Source organism: Lithobates pipiens, unplaced genomic scaffold, assembly GCF_037356315.1.
Source record: "Lithobates pipiens isolate NorthernLeopardFrog02 unplaced genomic scaffold, aLitPip1_a1.2 Scaffold_16, whole genome shotgun sequence".
NCBI classification, from domain to species: Eukaryota; Metazoa; Chordata; class Amphibia; order Anura; family Ranidae; genus Lithobates; species Lithobates pipiens.
In genome coordinates, this window is record NW_027507748.1 from 2,836,897 (window position 1) to 2,853,653 (window position 16,757).

A 16,757-nucleotide genomic window follows, 5' to 3' on the forward strand; every position below is an offset into this window, starting at 1 on the left:
GTCATCGTGTAACATACTCCAGAGATTAGTATTAGGGGTAGGTTGACTAAAGCATATAAACCCAAGGTAAGTATAGTAACAAGCCCTAGATGCACTCTCGAAGACCCAATAAGAGGACAGTATGTGACAGATCTAAACTACGTGGCATGTTCACCAGTGGGGAGCCTGGTGGACAAGATGGGTGAACTAGAGATCCCGTTGGAGGAGGATTTGGAATTTGTGGAAATTTCAGAGACTTGGTTCAACAGCTCTCATGATTGGCTGGCAACCATCAAAGGTATACCCTTTATCGCAGGGATAGGTAAAAAAGGGGAAGGGTATGCCTAGTATATCAAGAAAAATGTAGTGTGAGAGATGACATCACTAAGGGGGCTAGGGAGGAGGTGGAATCCTTTATGGGTAGAGCCCCAAAGGGATGAAGCTAAGGGGAAAATAATACTGGGAGTATGCTATAGGCCCCCTAGCCTGAGAGGAGGGGGAGACAGACCTCCTATCACAAGTTGGTTTAGAAGAAATGATGGGAAGTGTCGTCATAATGGGGGGATTTTAACTATCCAGACATAGACTGGGCGGAGGGAACCGCACATTCATCTAAGGCTCGCCAGTTCCTAAATGTCTTTCAGGGCAATTTTATGGGTCAGATGGTAGATGCACCAAGTAGAAGTAAAGCGTTACTGGATCTACTGATTACCAATACAGACCTGATCGCAGATGTGGAAATACGGGGTAATTTAGGCAACAGAGATCACAGGTCAATTGGCTTCAGTATAGAGCGCACAAATAGGAAACATAAGGGGAATACAAAGACACTGAATTTCAAAAGAGCCAACTTCCCTAAACTACGAACCTTGTTAGAAGGCATCAATTGGGGCACTGCGCATACGTGAGCCACATTGTAACTGGCCGGGCAATCATCTGGGACCTGTGACGTGTCCCAGATTGCCAGGAGGGAGAGGTGAACTTCTGGTGCCCTGGTAGGAAGTGTGGGTTGGAACCCTCTAAAAAGTGTTTCTGCCACCCTCCCCCAAAAATAGTGGCATGTAAGGGTGTCGCTTTCCCTTAAAGCAGAAGTTGCATTTTTGGGTGGAACTCCGCTTTAAAGAGGAAGTAAATCCTGATGGGTGTCGCTGCTCTGGTCACTCACAGCGCCGGAGCAGCGATGACCTCACTCCTGCACATGCCCACTGCAACCGCCACTAACGGCATATCACCGTTAACAGTGGCATGCTGCTAACGGCGATGGTGTGCCTGCACGCCGCAGACAACAGAGCCTGTCTTTTAGTAAATATCTCCTAAACAGTGTAGGTTTAGGAGATATTTCTTGGACCTACAGGTAGGCCTTAATCTAGGGCTTACCTGTAGTTCAAAGTGGTTTGTAAGGGTTTACAACCACTTTAAGTATATAAACTGTAAAAAGAGGACAGACCATATTGTCCCCATAAAGAATGAAGGACATCTGGTTCCGAAGGATGGGGAGATGGTGAAGGTATTGAATTTATTCTTTTCAGTCTTCAGTAGGGAATCGGGGGGGGGGGGGGGGGGGGCCTTCAATAACCAAAACTTCAGTGTTTATCCTCATGACACGTCACAGGAAGCCCCTCCATGGTTAACAGAGGACAGAATTACAATTGGACCGGGAGCAGATGTCTTGCATCTGGGGGGACTTGGGGAAATCGGTCAAGTAATTGCGTATCTACTGACTTGAATGGTAGAAAAAAGACAATTTAGGGAATTGAATGGTGTTGATACTGTGCCCCCTCCCCCCCTCTATTTTGACCCTTTATACTGTTTCTGCCATCTATAAAGTCCAAGGGGGTGTCTCCTAATACACTTCCGTGCATGTTTTCTCTATGACTTGATTGGTACCAGCTGATTGGAGAAAAGCCAATGTAGCACCAATATTTAAAAAGGGCCCAAAATACATCCCTGGGAATTGCAGACCAGTCAGCCTAACATCAATAGTATGTAAACTCTTGGAGGATTTGTTCATAAACGACCTGGAGGAGGGGGATGGGGGAAACGGCTCAATCTCTGTATTTGTGGATGATACTAAGCTAAGCAGGGCAATAACTTCTCCGCAGGATGTGGAAACCTTCCAAGAAGATCTGAACAAGTTCTGGGCACCAGTCCTCAGGAAGGATGTACTGGAAATGGAGCGACTACAAAGAAGGGCAACAAAGCCAATAAAGGGTCTGGAGGATATTAGTTATGAGGAAAGGTTGTGAGCTCTGAACTTATTCTCTCTGGAGAAGAGATGCCTGAGAGGGGATATGATTTCATTATAGAAATACCGGACTGGTGACCCCACAATATAGAAATACCGGACTGGTGACCCCACAATATAGAAATACCGGACTGGTGACCCCACAATAGGGAGAAAATATTTCATCAGAAGGGAGTTTAACAAGACTTGTGGCCACTCATTGAAATTATAAGAAGAGGTTTAACCTTAAACTATGTAGAGGGTTCTTTACTGTAAGTACGGCAAGGATGTGGAATTCCCTTCCACAGGTTGTGGTCTCAGCGGGGGGGCATCAGTAGTTTAAAAAAAAAAACTATTAGATAATCGCCTGAACAACTGCAACATACATGGATATACAATGTAATACTGACGTGTAATCACACACATAGGTCGGACTACATACTATGTATGTCACTATATACGGAGGTCCAGCCATGGCTCCTTGTTTGTGCCATCTCTGTGCTGTTTGGTGTCTCTACTTCTAAGGCCCGGCAGTGTCTTCATTTGTGCCAATGATGAGAAGTGTGGTGATGACACAAACAAGAAGCTATGGCCAGGCATTAGAAGTACAGAGGTGGCACGAACAATATGAACCTTCTGCTTGGCTTTAGTAGAAGTGAAGACCCCCACAAGAATTGGTGGAGACACAAATGAGAAGTATGGAGATGGTACTAAAGGTACTGCTGGACCTTAATAGAGGTGGAGAGGACAAGCAGGGGCGATGGCACAAACAAGCAGCTATGGGTGGGCCTTCGTAGAGGTGGAGACGCCAACGAGAAGTACGATGGCTTCTTGTCTGTGCCATTGTTGCCACTGCTTGTCATTGGTATATCCCCCTCTAAGGCTCAGCAGTGGGTTCATATTGCTTGTGCTGCATCCATTCCTTTCATTGGTGTCTCCCTTTATGAAGGCCCAGCCATTGGTCCTGGTTTGTGTTACCTTCTTTACTTCTCATTCGTGTCTCCACCTTACTAAGACCCAGTCGTAGCTTCTTATTCATGTCATCTCCAGTACTTTAGCCTCTCTGCTCAGGCAGCGCTACTGCTCTTCCTATACCACCAATGATGACCTGTTCCTCACCCATACCTTGTACATTGACAGATTGTATTCTTCCTATGATCTGGAGGTCTTTTGATCCTCTTGGCCTCAGGACGTTGTCCATTCCTCTCCTTAGTGGCCATACATTGCCTCAGGATGTTGTCCATCCCTCTTTAGTTGGCCTACTTGTTAAACAGGGCTGAACAAATTCCTCAAGTTAGTTGGCCAAGATTCCTAAAATATTACTTGCCCCCTCTTTAACGAATGCCCTTTCTGCAAGTTTGTAGCCCTGTTCCTAGCACACCACCAATGGGGGGGGGGGGGGGGGAGGCTTCTAGTAAAAGTTTTACGTTATGCCGTTTTAGTAAACTCTGCTTTTCCCAAGTCATACTTTAGGAAGGTGGGTTATGTGACCACCCTGAAGGAGTTATCGGCTAATAACTCATATTTTCCCAAGTCATTCTCCGGGACAGTCACATAATCCACCATCCTGAAGGATTCCTTAAAAAGGACGTGATCAGGTAATAACGTGTATTTTCCCAAGTTTTATGGAGTATTCCTTAAGGAGTTATCACATAATTACTCATACTTTCCCAAACTCGTCCTGTAGGGCCGTCTCCTGACCCACCGTCCTGTAGGGCCGTCTCCTGACCCACCGACCTGTAGGGCCGTCTCCTGACCCACCGTCCTGTAGGGCCGTCTCCTGACCCACCGACCTGTAGGGCCGTCTCCTGACCCACCGTCCTGTAGGGGTGACCAGGTAACAACTCTTAATTGGCCTTCCAATTGTCATGGTTTGCTTTTGTACCCGGGCTTGCATTGCGAATGCTATGCTACCACTGCTTGGATATATATATATGGCCAGCAGGTCACAGAGGGTGATGGGACGTGGACAGTTTGCAGTCCATGTTTTCTAAATTCCTCATGAAAGGGTGAGTTATTGTCAGGCTTCTTGTCATTTGAATGCTGATTGAGTCAGTAAAGAAGTAGTCATTCTTGTGTCATCTATGACTTTAGTGAGGCTCCTCTGCCATTTCTCTAGTCGATTCTTTAACTTCAGCACTTTGGGGAGAATTGAGTAGGCTGCGTTTAGCAAAAAGACGAAATTTGGGAGCTGGTTAGGCAGGCTACGAGTTCTGCAAACCTTTCCTAACTATGAAACGTGTTCCTCAAGCGGAGCCGCGGCCTCTGTTCTCAGATCCTATCTAGGTCAAAGTCCAACAACTGCAATATTTAGCAGAGCAGTTAATCCGCTGTACTTTTCCTTGTTGGCTGAGCTCTGGGATCTCCGAAGGGTTAATCCGGCAAGGTTCTGCTGCCTGAATGTGGGATATTGTGAAATGTTCCTGTAGGTAGGTGTGTGTGCTGTTCTGCTAGTCTGTTCCCAGGGTGTGTATTCCTGGCACTCTTCCCCATTGCCCTGGGGCTTCAAATTGTCCTGGCACCATCGTTCCCACCCCCCCCTCTCCCTCAATACAATTCACCTTTTTCCTATCTGGCCTCGGGCTAAGTCTGACCCAAGCGTCTGAGTTCTTTTGTTTTGACACTTTCACACTTTCTCCCTGCAGATTTTGTTGTGTTCCCGTAATCGTCACCATTGTTTCTCTGAGGCTTTTGTCCTTTTCCGAACCTTGAAGTCGGAACTGTTTGTGCGGTCAGTTAGTCATAACTACAAACAGTATGAGCCGTGGGGGGAACCTTCCTGTAGGACTTGATAAATTTGTTTTGCATCTAGGAGCCTCATGGTGCCGGCTGCACACAAATATATGGCTTCTCGGCGGGTGGGCTGCATTATTGCACGCATTAGTGCAAATAAAGCTGTGCAGAGAGCGCTCCCTGCACAGTCGCCGGATGTTTGCGATCGGGAGCTTTCCAATCCTGTTGCTGCCATGGCAGTCACATGATCATAAACCCCTTAAAGGTCTCGGAGGCACTGGCTCCAAGGGGTTAAAATGTTAACCCCCCCCCGGCGCTCGAAACTGCATGTGTCCCGGGTGTTAGGCGATAGGAATTGCACATCCCTGCAATAGTTAGAGGAAGTAAACCCTGATGAGTTTACTTCCGCTTACATTCCCTGCAAAGGTAAAGCATAATGGACTACTATGCATCGCATAGTAGTCCATTATGTGTCACTTACCTGACACAGGAGCCAGCGATGTCACCACTGTCCCCTGTAGTCCGGCGCATCCATCTTCTCAGTGGGTCTCGCCGCTCCGCCACTGTCATTCAGTGAAGCCACAATGTCACTCCCGCGCTGACCGTGACCACGTTGACCGTGACGCGCTCGGTGCGCCTGCGCGCCGCTGTCTATGGCGCATGCGCCGCAGACAGCGGTGCCTGTCTTTGGGCAAATATCTCCTAAACCTACACGGCTTAGGAGATATTTCTTGGACCTACAGGTAAGCCTTAATCTAGGCTTACCTGTAGGTCAAAGTTGGTTGTAAGGGTTTACAATCACTTTAATGGGCTGACAAAAGCCCAGGTGCCAGGACGTAATTTATCTAGTCGCCTGGGATTTGTGAAACCTGATATGGCGCCCAGAGCTCGGACTGGCATGAGATGAGTAGAGCTGGGATTGAATACATCTTGGCTCTGTGTTGGCGTACAGATGAAGGACATGCATGGTTGAGGAGTCTTGGAATTTGGAGTTTGCCCAGGTCCACGGATTTGTTGATCAGTAGGCCCTGTGACCTTTTTGCTTGTCCTCTTTTCGACTCCAATGTGAAGAAAGGAGCTTACTCTTCTACCAAAGTTGAGTTTGTGGAGGTGTAAACAAAGTTCTGACATGTCTTGAGTTTATTTGGCAAGACTATTGAACACGAAGCACCTTGCGTGGCAACGTTGGTCTTCTGTCCCGTATAACTGTTTTCAGATATGTAGGTACATGTATATGGCCTAATCCTTGGGTTTCATCATTCCAGGAGAAGACGCCATGACTTGACGTGGCATGCTTGAGATCCCAGCTGGCACTCGCCCCAGACGAATTGCTTCTTCTTGGCACTGGGTGAGGGGGTGGTGTGGGCGTTCTTTTCCTGATCTCTGTTCGACCTTGGACAAGGTCACAGACTTCGCTCCTCCAGGGCACTTGCAATGCTTTATGGAACTTTTTACTAGCTTAGTTGCAGCTCGGTAATTACGTTAATAGCGCGTTGTCGACGCTCGTTGGCGACTTACCTGGGATTAGGGTGTCACAAATCTTTATATACAAGGCATGGCCCCGGCACGTGAAGAATCTGGAATTACAACTTTATTTTTATTTTTTTTAAACCTGCACCGACATAGGTTGTGGCTGTTGATGTGGAGATCTCCTTGCTTGGCTATCGCACCGATCCCGCGGCTTCCAAGTGGCCCTTACCGCAAAACTGCAAGGTCCGCTTATTAGATCCAGACCCCCCACCCCCCTCCATATCTGATGGTAGTTGGAATAATGTACCTGTAAGGAAAAACAATTGGATTATACCTACCTTACCCCCCTCATCCTGATGGCAACCATCTTTGGGTGAGATTCTTGGAAAAGGCTGTATGAACAAACTAGTCATCCATGCAACCAGAATACCCGTGAGAATGAGCCCTTATTTATGGTTTATTTTCTTTACCCGTGGGTTTTGGTGAAATATTGGGGGGTCTAAACTGGCACCCAATGTCGCACTTTTGAGAAGGCGATTGAGGACAGATTCCTCTAATCCTTGGCAGAGTGAATGAACAGGAAGCGCTCTGTACAGAGACCCCCTGTTCATTCACAAACTGAAGTATCTGTAAACACAGGAAGGGCTACAGCGGGATTGGTTTCAGTAATTGCACCCACTTTTGCTGCTCTGGGGCCCCCCGTTGTACTTATGGGAGCCTGGGCTCTGTACAAGAGAGTAGGCGCTACTTCTTTAATGGCCCTGAACCCAAATCTTGTAAGAATAGTCTTAAAATTTTATTTTTATATATAAAAAATTTACGACTATTCTTACAAGATTTGGGTTCAGGGCTGTTAAAGGGAGTAGCGCCTACCCTCGTGTGTGTATATATATTATATTTTAGCAGCCCTGTGGGGATTGGTGAAATATGGGGTCTAAACACACCAAATGTCTCTCTTCTGAGACAGAAATTGAGGACAAACTCCTCTATTTCCTTAGTGAATGAACAGGAAGCACTCTGGAAATGAACAGGGAGCCTTTGTACAAACTAAAGCATTGTAAACACAAGGAGGGCCACAGGGGGGGGGGGGGGGGGGGGGATCGGTTCCAGTAATGTGCCCACTCTTGCTGCTATGGGGCCTGGGCTCCATACAGAAGGGCAGGTGCTACCTATTCTATAAAGGACAGTCCAATCCCAGTACTCTGTATTAAAGACACCCAACGTCTCACTTTTGAGATGGAGGAAGAGATTGGGGTACTCAGCTGCAGAGTGAATGAACAGGAAGTGCTCTCTACAGAGGCTTCCTGTTGATTACAAACTTAAGCATTGTAAACACGAGGATGGGTTCCAGTAATTGTGCCAACACTCTTGCTGCTCTGGGCGCCACCTGTTGTACTTGTGGGGCCTGGGCACCCGAAGGAGGGCAGTCACTACCCCACCCTTATTGGCAGCCCTGACCCCAAATCTTGTACTGGACTTTACTTCTTACAAGTGGGGTTTTGAGATATTTGGGCTCCTCATTGCCCTCCCAGATCTCACCTTGGTGTGAGTGGTTTGCCCTTGCCTAGGTGCTATGAGGTGAAGATGGGCACGTCTTTATACTGTTTTGAAGGGCGAGGAGGACCTTGTAATTTATGGTGTTGTCCCATAGTTTTTATGTTTTTTTTGTTTGTTTTGTTTGTTTTGAAGTAAATGACCCCAAATAGGTGTGCCAATCAGGCAGGCATTTTCAGGTTTGTCCACCTCAACCAACATATTTCTCTTCTCGTAGAAGCGGGGTCTGGGTGCATGGTCTTGGTCTGTAGAAGTGGGGTGTTGGTGCGGGGTCTGGGTGTATGGTCTGCGTCTGTAGGAGTGGGGTCTGGGGTACGGGGTCTGGGTCTTGGTGCGTGATCTGGGTACGGGGTCTGCGTCTGGTAGGAGTGGGGTCTGGATGTCTGGGTCTGTAGGAGTGGGGTCTGTAGAAGCGGGTCTGGGTCTGTAGGGAGTGGGGTCTGTAGAAGCGGGGTCTGCGTCTGTAGGAGTGGGGTCTGGATGTCTGGGTCTGTAGGAGTGGGGGTCTGTAGAAGCGGGTCTGGGTCTGTAGGAGTGGGTCTGGAGATCTGGGGGTCTGGTCTGTAGAAGCGGGGTCTGGGTCTGTAGGAGTGGGGTTCTGGAGATCTGGGGTCTGGGTCTGTAGAAGCGGGGTCTGGGTCTGTAGGAGTGGGGTCTGGAGATCGGGGGTCCTCCTTATGAGGCGCACCGGGTCTCGCCTTTTGCGGGTCCTAGAGGCCGCACATGTACAGGTGACACGGCTCCTGCAAGCCGTAGGACTTGGATCTTCTTGTTGGCTGCTCAGGGTTGTGACCTCTCCTGTAGTCATTGGGGATTAGATGGCGCTATCCCCTTATATAAGGTAGGAGGAACACGTGTGGCGGACAGACCTGGAGAGATCCCTTTCTATACATAGCCCGCTCAGGCCTTTTATCTGCCTTAGTGAGGACGGGGGTGTGGATTCAGGTCTAGGTTAGCCCCGGGGCGGTGTGCGTGGCTGATGAAGGGTTAACTGGTAGGATGAGTTCTCCTGTGCCGACTGGTAAAGCTCTCGCGGTGGTGGCGGCGGCATGGGAAGCCCAGTTCTGTCATGGAAACCATCCCTCTGGTTTACGGAAACTGCTCCCCCTCCCCCCCCCTCCCTCCCTCCGTATTTCTGTGACTGCAGCATTGTGCAAGTGTCTGGGGGAGGAGGTGACTCCGTGTTAACCCCTTCTGTGCCGATAGTCACATGAGTGCCGGAGTCATGACCCCAGGCCATGCCTGAGGCATGCTTTCTGCTGAAGTAAGGCCTACCTCAGGTCTTATATACAGCAAGACGAGGCTGCAGGAATCCGCCGTGTGGGCGGCTCTGACACCCCCCATTATACAGTGTAGAGACCAGACTGTAGTGATGGTGCCCGGGGGGGGGGGGGTGGGGGGTCCTCCTGACGGGTGTCCTGGGGCACGGCTTCTTCAAGGAAAGGCAAAACGTGTCACATTTTTAGATTCTTACCAAAATCTATAGAAGAGCGGCCTGAGTGATCAAGAACAACACTTTGTAGACTATTGGGGTTTCCCAGAGTCTATGAAGGACTGGAGGGGCAGAATAACCCAGAATGGGGCTGGGCAGATCCAACACCCCCACCCCCCCCCCCCCAAAACCATATGCAAGGAAATCCTATACTCAACCTCCCAATTGTATCCTTCATTGTGGAGGTGATATTACAGACACGTAGATGGTGGAGAAGTGTGACGGATTCTGTCCACCCTCCTTTTACAAATGTCTACACTGTTCTTTCCTCTCCTCTGGCCTTGTCTCTGCACCCCCCCCTCTCTCCTCTATGTTGCCTTGCCTCTGCGCCCCCTCTCTCCTCTTCTATGTGGCCTTGCCTCTGCGCCCCCTCTCTCTCTCCTCTTCTATGTGGCCTGCTCTGCGCCCCCTTCTATGTGGCCTTGCCTCTGCGCCCCCCTCTCTCTCTCCTCTTCTATGTGGCCTTGCCTCTGCGCCCCCCTCTCTCTCTCCTCTTCTATGTGGCCTTGCCTCTGCGCCCCCTCTCTCTCTCCTCTTCTATGTGGCCTTGCCTCTGCGCCCCCTCTCCTCTCTCCTCTTCTATGTGGCCTTGCCTCTGCGCCCCCCCTCTCTCTCTCCTCTTCTATGTGGCCTTGCCTCTGCGCCCCCCTCTCTCTCTCTCTTCTATGTGGCCTTGCCTCTGCGCCCCCTCTCTCTCTCCTCTTCTATGTGGCCTTGCCTCTGCCGCCCCCCTCTCTCTCTCCTCTTCTATGTGGCCTTGCATCTGCGCCCCCCTCTCTCTCTCCTCTTCTATGTGGCCTTGTCTCTGCGCCCCCTCTCTCTCCTCTTCTATGTGGCCTTGTCTCTGCGCCCCCCTCTCTCTCCTCTGTCTCCCCCCCTTCTCTCTTTTTGGTCTCTGCACCCCCCTCTTGTGGTGTCTCCTCAGGCAGCCATGTTGGATGAGCATTGTACAGTGTATAGATGGTGTCTCTCCTTCAGATGTGCAGTCAGTATGGAAATCCCACACGTGGTGCTCAGCGCAGTATTTGCATGGGTGGGGGATTACATGTATGATGATGTAATCATACATATAGTGACCTCTCCCATTGGTGCAGTGAGGAGCCCCTCTGCCAATCATGGTGCACCGCATGAAAATATAAACGTTCTGATGGTCCTCTGTATGCTGACTCCTCCCACAACTGACACTTCTGGGTGGAGTCACTCTGGAGAACGCAGTGTAGTGACAGTCCCCCGCCCCCCCCCCTCTTCTCACCACATCCTCCCCTCCTCTCCTCTCTTTACTCCATTTGTTCTCATCACGTCAGAACGCCTGCTCCCCCCCCCCCCCCCCCCCCCCCTCCATATTGCTGCACCTGCTGCCTGTCACCCTCGATCTCCTGTCACTTTAATTCTCTCCCCCTCCCGTCCCCCGGCTCAGGTTTCTCAATGTATCTGGTTTGTGTTTTATCTATGGCACATTGTTCCCGGACATGTGACCCCCCGCCGGGAAGGGGGGGGGTTTGCCGTCTGGTGTGTTAACCCTGTGTTGCCCGCTATTAGAATGTAAGCCATTTAGGGCCGGCCCATTCCTCAGATATGGGGGGGTGGGGTTCTCTGGCGGGCGGGTTGCTATAGAAACTGCTGCGGATCTGGCAGGCGGCACTCGTCCCGGATAGTCTGGGCTGCTGGCGCTGTCCCCAGGCCGGCTGTGTACATTCCTCCCGCTGACTTGTCACCTTGTTAATGTGCAGCGTGATCCGGGGTGACACATTCCTCCTCCTGGAAGCCCATTCGCTGCAGCGTCCCGCCGCCATGAGCGCGCGACTTCCTGCCTTCCGCTCATTAAACACCGCTGGCTCCTGGCAGCACTCCTACCAGGGGCCCCCGGGGGCAGCTTCCCCACAGCCCCATAAATGGGGGGGGCCTGGAACTGAATCCTATATAAGGGGGGATGCTGTGGGGGGTACCCCCATTCATTGTGAAGACTTAAAGCAGAGCTCCGACCTCCCCCTTCAGTTGTAGCGGCTTTCTCTAATTTAACCGCACACTGTGAGCTTCCCGCCATGTGCATTAGAAGCTGCAGCATGACAGAGCCCCACCTCCTTTCCTGGCTGGAGGACGCCCAGCATCCTCTAGCTCAGGGGATGGGCAACTGTGGCCCTCTAGCCGACCACGCATCCCATGAGGCTTTGCAAAACCTCACACGCATGATGGGACTTGTTGCCCATCCAGGCTCCGCCCCTTCTGTTCAGTGGATTTCGGTTTTCCAGCAGGTAGGTTCAGCATCCTATGTGGGTGTTACTTAATGCAGCCTACTCCGCCCACTCATTTTTGATATTTGCATTATCCAGCCCACTGCTGGACTTGGGCCTCCTGAGAGGAGTGCGAAGACGGAGGGCCTCGGTAAGCGATGTACAGAACCCTGCCCCCTCCCCCATCATCTGCCTGCATTGCATAGAGAAGGACAAGAGACCCAGTGGGTACCCCAGGGAGTCGACGTTCACTTAAAACGAGGAGCAACGTTTGGAAATCTTCCTCGCTGACCTCCAACTGCGTTTTCAGGGGTTTGAGTTGAATTATTGGCCAATCATGTCTGGGAGGAGGTTGGGTTTTGTTGGGTTCAAAAGGGAGTGTGGGGTGGAGGGGAAGGGGGTCATTGGTGGATAAACTTTGAAGTTGTGGCCGTGGTCCTCTTCCTGTCCTGTAACATGCTACTGTTTGATCTCCCCCCAGGCCGGACGCGATAAGTATGAGCCCGCAGCCACATCCGAACATGAGAGCAAGAAGCAGAAGAAGGCGAATCGGAAGGAGAAGGACATGGATGAGCTGAAGAAGGAAGTCTCCTTGGTGGGTGTAACGCTCCAGGTTTAGGCCTTGGTTTGCTGTCATGCCTGGGACACCCGGCACTAGAGTGACCTGGAGGGGTCCCCTGGGGTATTGGAGGGATCCCGGGGGCATTGATTGCTGTAGTTTTGAGGGGGTCCTCCCAATGGCTTTGATGGGGTGGGTCCCCAGGCATTGCATTTCTGTAGGGTTGGAGGGGTCCCATGGTGCATTGATTGCTGTAGGCCCCCCCAATCCATACCTAGGGGGGACCCCCTAATCCTACGGCAAGCAATGCATTTGAAGGCTTGTCGTGGTGGAGTGGGGGGGTGAGGGTTGCAGGATGGGGCTTTGGCAATTTTGCAGGAAGTTTCTTTCCAGGGGGGTGGTTTGGATTTGCTGGCAGCACCCATGCCCATCCCATTATGGAATATGGGGTTTGCTTTGTCCTCACAAGCTCAGCGACAAAGTAGCACCTCCTTTCTCTTTCCCCCAACATGTGGGCCCCTTCTTTGCAGTGAACACCCTAGTTTTTTATTTTTTTTATTATGGGGTCTTGGAACTCCATTCCTGTTCTTTATGACATAAGACTTGTGTTTGTACCTGATGAATTTTCTGACTCCTCCCCCTACAGGAAGACCACAAGCTGAGCCTGGAGGAATTGCACCGCAAGTATGGCACAGACATGACACGGGTATGTCCACCAGTCGAAGCATTGCACAGAATGTCGGCCATCCCTGGGCTTGCTTGTCATGTACGTAATGTGTTTTTGTTTTGTTTTTAGGGGCACACCACTGCCCGGGCAGCCGAGATTCTGGCAAGAGATGGTCCAAACGCCCTCACCCCTCCACCTACCACTCCGGAATGGGTGAAATTTTGCCGTCAGCTCTTTGGAGGCTTCTCTATGCTGCTGTGGATTGGGGCCATCCTCTGTTTCCTTGCGTACGGTATCCTGGCAGCCACTGAAGAGGAACCACAGAATGATAATGTAAGTGTTGACCTTACTGTGGCCCTCAATGGCAGCATTCATAGAAGGTGACCTGAAGAGTAACGTTCTGTCTTTTTAATGCCGCAGCTCTACTCGGTATTGTCTTGTCAGCTGTCGTCATCATCACTGGTTGTTTCTCCTACTACCAAGAAGCAAAGAGCTCCAAAATCATGGAGTCCTTCAAGAACATGGTGCCCCAGGTACGTAGTGACCAATCATAGCCAAAGAACATGCTCACATACCAGTCTCTACACTAACTGGTTGGCCTTGGTCTTTGAGGGGGGGGGGTTGATGACTGGTTGGTTGGCCTTGTTGGGGGGGGGGGGTGGTGTTTGGTCTTTGTGTGTGTCTGGTTTGCCCTGGTCTTTTAGGGGGTTAACTGGTTGCCCTTATCATACTGTCTTTCATCACAGCAAGCCTTGGTCATCCGAAGTGGTGAGAAGTTGAGCATTAACGCAGAGGAAGTGGTCCTGGGAGATCTGGTGGAAGTGAAAGGTGGAGACCGGATCCCTGCGGATCTCAGAATCATCTCTGCTCACGGTTGTAAGGTTAGTAGAAAAAAGGTCAAGTCTTGTGATGTCTCCATGCCCTTGAATCCTGGATTCTTCAACAGTCTGCCCTTCACCGTAGGTGGACAACTCTTCCCTTACCGGAGAGTCCGAACCCCAGACCCGATCTGCCGACTTCACCAATGAAAACCCTCTTGAGACCCGTAACATCGCCTTCTTCTCCACAATTGTGTGGAAGGTCAGTAGAAGCTGCTGACCCCGGCTTGACAGTTTTTGAGTATCTTGCTGGCCCTGCCTCACTTACCTGTCCTCTTCCCTATCCAGGCACTGCCCGTGGTGTCGTTATCAACACCGGTGACCGCACTGTCATGGGACGTATCGCCACTCTCGCCTCCGGTCTGGAAGGTGGCCGCACCCCTATCGCCGTTGAAATCGAGCATTTCATTCATATCATCACCGGTGTGGCTGTCTTCCTGGGCATCAGCTTCTTCATCCTGTCGCTCATCCTGCAGTACAGCTGGCTGGAGGCCGTCATCTTCCTCATCGGTATCATTGTAGCCAACGTGCCTGAAGGGCTGCTGGCCACAGTCACGGTAAGTGGAGATGAGATGCAGTGACTGGACTGATTTCTGGAACCCAGGCCGATGGTTTAACTCTTGCTGTTGTGACCCCCCCCCCTCCCCCTTTCCTAGGTGTGCCTAACTCACTGCTAAGCGCATGGCCCGCAAAAACTGCCTGGGTAAAGAACTTGGAGGCTGTGGAAACGCTGGGATCTACCTCCACCATCTGCTCTGACAAGACCGGTACCCTAACCCAGAACCGGATGACCGTGGCACACATGTGGTTCGATAACCAGATCCACGAGGCCGACACCACTGAGAATCAGAGCGGTGAGCTTATAAAGGGGGGGGGGGGGCGGGGGTGCTTGCATTAGAACAGTAAAAAAAAGTCAAGTTGTGGGCAGCATCGTCATGTCCTTTGCCATTCATACTGAAATCCTTTTTTGGCCACAGGTGCCTCCTTCGACAAAAGCTCCCCAACCTGGACCCGCACTTGGACCGCACTGGCACGTGTCGCTGGGCTGTGTAACAGAGCTGTGTTCCAGGCTGGTCAGGAGAACACTCCCATTCTGAAGGTGAGGAACTTGGATCAGGAAAGTCGGGCCTTTTTATTTTTTTGGGGTAATAGGTGCTGGTACCCACCCTCTGTCATTGAACGCTGGTGGGTGTCTCTTCAGAGCGAATGGGTAGTGGTGTTGCACACTTATACTTTTTAGATAAAACAGGACTGGGGGAAGTGGGAGAACAAACCACTTTAAGACCAGGCCTGGTACTGGTGAGGTGCTGGGACACAGTACTGGCACGTTTCCGGCACAGAGACCCGAGTAAAGCTATATCAAATGTTAAAGGGTTGTTCACCTTTTACCAAAAAAGCCTACACAAATGGGGGGTGGGGGGCTATAAATTATAACTACAGCTCTGATTAAAGTTGAATACCCCTGCTATCGCTATAGACCAGTGGTCTCCAAACTGGGGTCCAGATGCCACCCTTTGCTTGCCTTTATCTGGACTTGGGGGCACTGTTCCTTGCCACTGGCTGGATGTTGCTAGGGTGTTACGAACAGGTCTAGTCAATACTGTTCTCCCTCCTCCCATCACAGGAGCGAGCTCAGAACTACATTGGTGGAGGGGGGGGGGTCCCACTCCTGTGATGGAGGTGAGCAGTAATGACTAGACCTCGCTTGGCAACTTCCTAGGAGTATTCCAGCCAGGCTTCATGAGGTGTGTAAAATGGCCTACAATTGTAGCAAGTGAACTATTCACCGGCTTCTAGCCATGGGGTTTGGGGCAGGTCCAGCCACGGTTCATATGTGGTTTGGTTCAGTGAGTGCAAACTGTATCTGAGCACGGTGATGCATGTGCCTGGGAAGACTTCCTTTATGGTCCAACGTAGATGCAGACCACTGGGGGAGGGGTGGAATTTAACTTGGGCACAGTCCCGTGTGAATGCGCTTTAAAGCCCGTTGGTCTTCTGTATGTGGCAGCCATAGCCGGCACCACGTTTTGTAGTGACAAGTCTGGTTCCTGGACAGGAAGTTGTACATAAATGTTTACCCTCCATTATTGAATGTGACTGTGACTTTATTTCTTGTACCCGTTATGTGTAGCCCACTGTGTGACCTCCTGCGGGCGCGCAGACTGTGACGTTTCAGTAGCTGACTTATGACGGTTGTTCTTGCAGAGAGACGTGGCCGGTGATGCCTCCGAATCGGCCCTGCTGAAGTGCATCGAGCTGTGCTGCGGCTCCGTGAGGGACATGAGAGAAAAGAACACCAAAGTGGCCGAAATCCCCTTCAACTCCACAAATAAGTACCAGGTGAGTTGGAGCCGCCCGGCCCTCCCCGGAGGGTAGTCTCTTGTACATGTCGGTGGGCTGGGTGGCCTCTGTGAGCTGCTGTAAGGCGGCCATGTGATGCCAGGGAGGGGGGAGGGCACGAGGTGTCTGACTGCGTCTGTCAAGTCGGCTTAAAATAAACCTGTTATCTTAAGTGGAGAGCCGGATCTGTGTCGGTGACTCACGCAGGCTCCTCTGCCACTACCGATTGCAGGCTACTTCTTCTCCCCCTGTACTGGTGCTGAGGGTGCAGCATCTAATCCCAGGCCGGCGTGGGAGCGATGGGCTGTTAACGCTAAATCGGTGTCTTTCCCCGGCCTGTCGGATTTGGTGACGTATGGCGCTGCTCCTTGATGTGATGAAATTGGGTGACCCCCGGTGGGCTGGCCCCTGGTCTGTTGGCAGGGTGAGGTGGACTGGCGGTGTGGTGAAGCTTTACATTTCTCTGCGGGGTGGCCTAATCTCGTTAGTCAGCTTTCCCCTTCACTTTCCACACTAAGCTCCTTGCTCTGGATTTAGTGCTCTGAGCTTAGACATTCCTCAAGGCTTATCCTGTCCAGTAAAAGCCAGCGATTTTGTGACTCTGTACACCGTGTGGTGCTGTCAAGTCTG

The 16,757-nt window shown here is 51.0% G+C and overlaps 1 protein-coding gene across 1 annotated transcript in view; it reads left to right on the plus strand.

The window, feature by feature from the left end:
• ATP1A1 (ATPase Na+/K+ transporting subunit alpha 1) overlaps positions 1-16,757 on the plus strand; it is a 29,431-nt gene that overhangs the window by 7,164 nt on the left and 5,510 nt on the right. Inside the window, 12 exon segments of the mRNA XM_077479480.1 lie at positions 12,165-12,278; positions 12,889-12,948; positions 13,039-13,246; positions 13,330-13,442; positions 13,656-13,790; positions 13,873-13,972; positions 13,975-13,989; positions 14,076-14,364; positions 14,444-14,489; positions 14,491-14,641; positions 14,765-14,886; positions 15,993-16,127. Of these exon segments, the coding sequence (XP_077335606.1) occupies positions 12,165-12,278; positions 12,889-12,948; positions 13,039-13,246; positions 13,330-13,442; positions 13,656-13,790; positions 13,873-13,972; positions 13,975-13,989; positions 14,076-14,364; positions 14,444-14,489; positions 14,491-14,641; positions 14,765-14,886; positions 15,993-16,127 (1,488 nt within the window).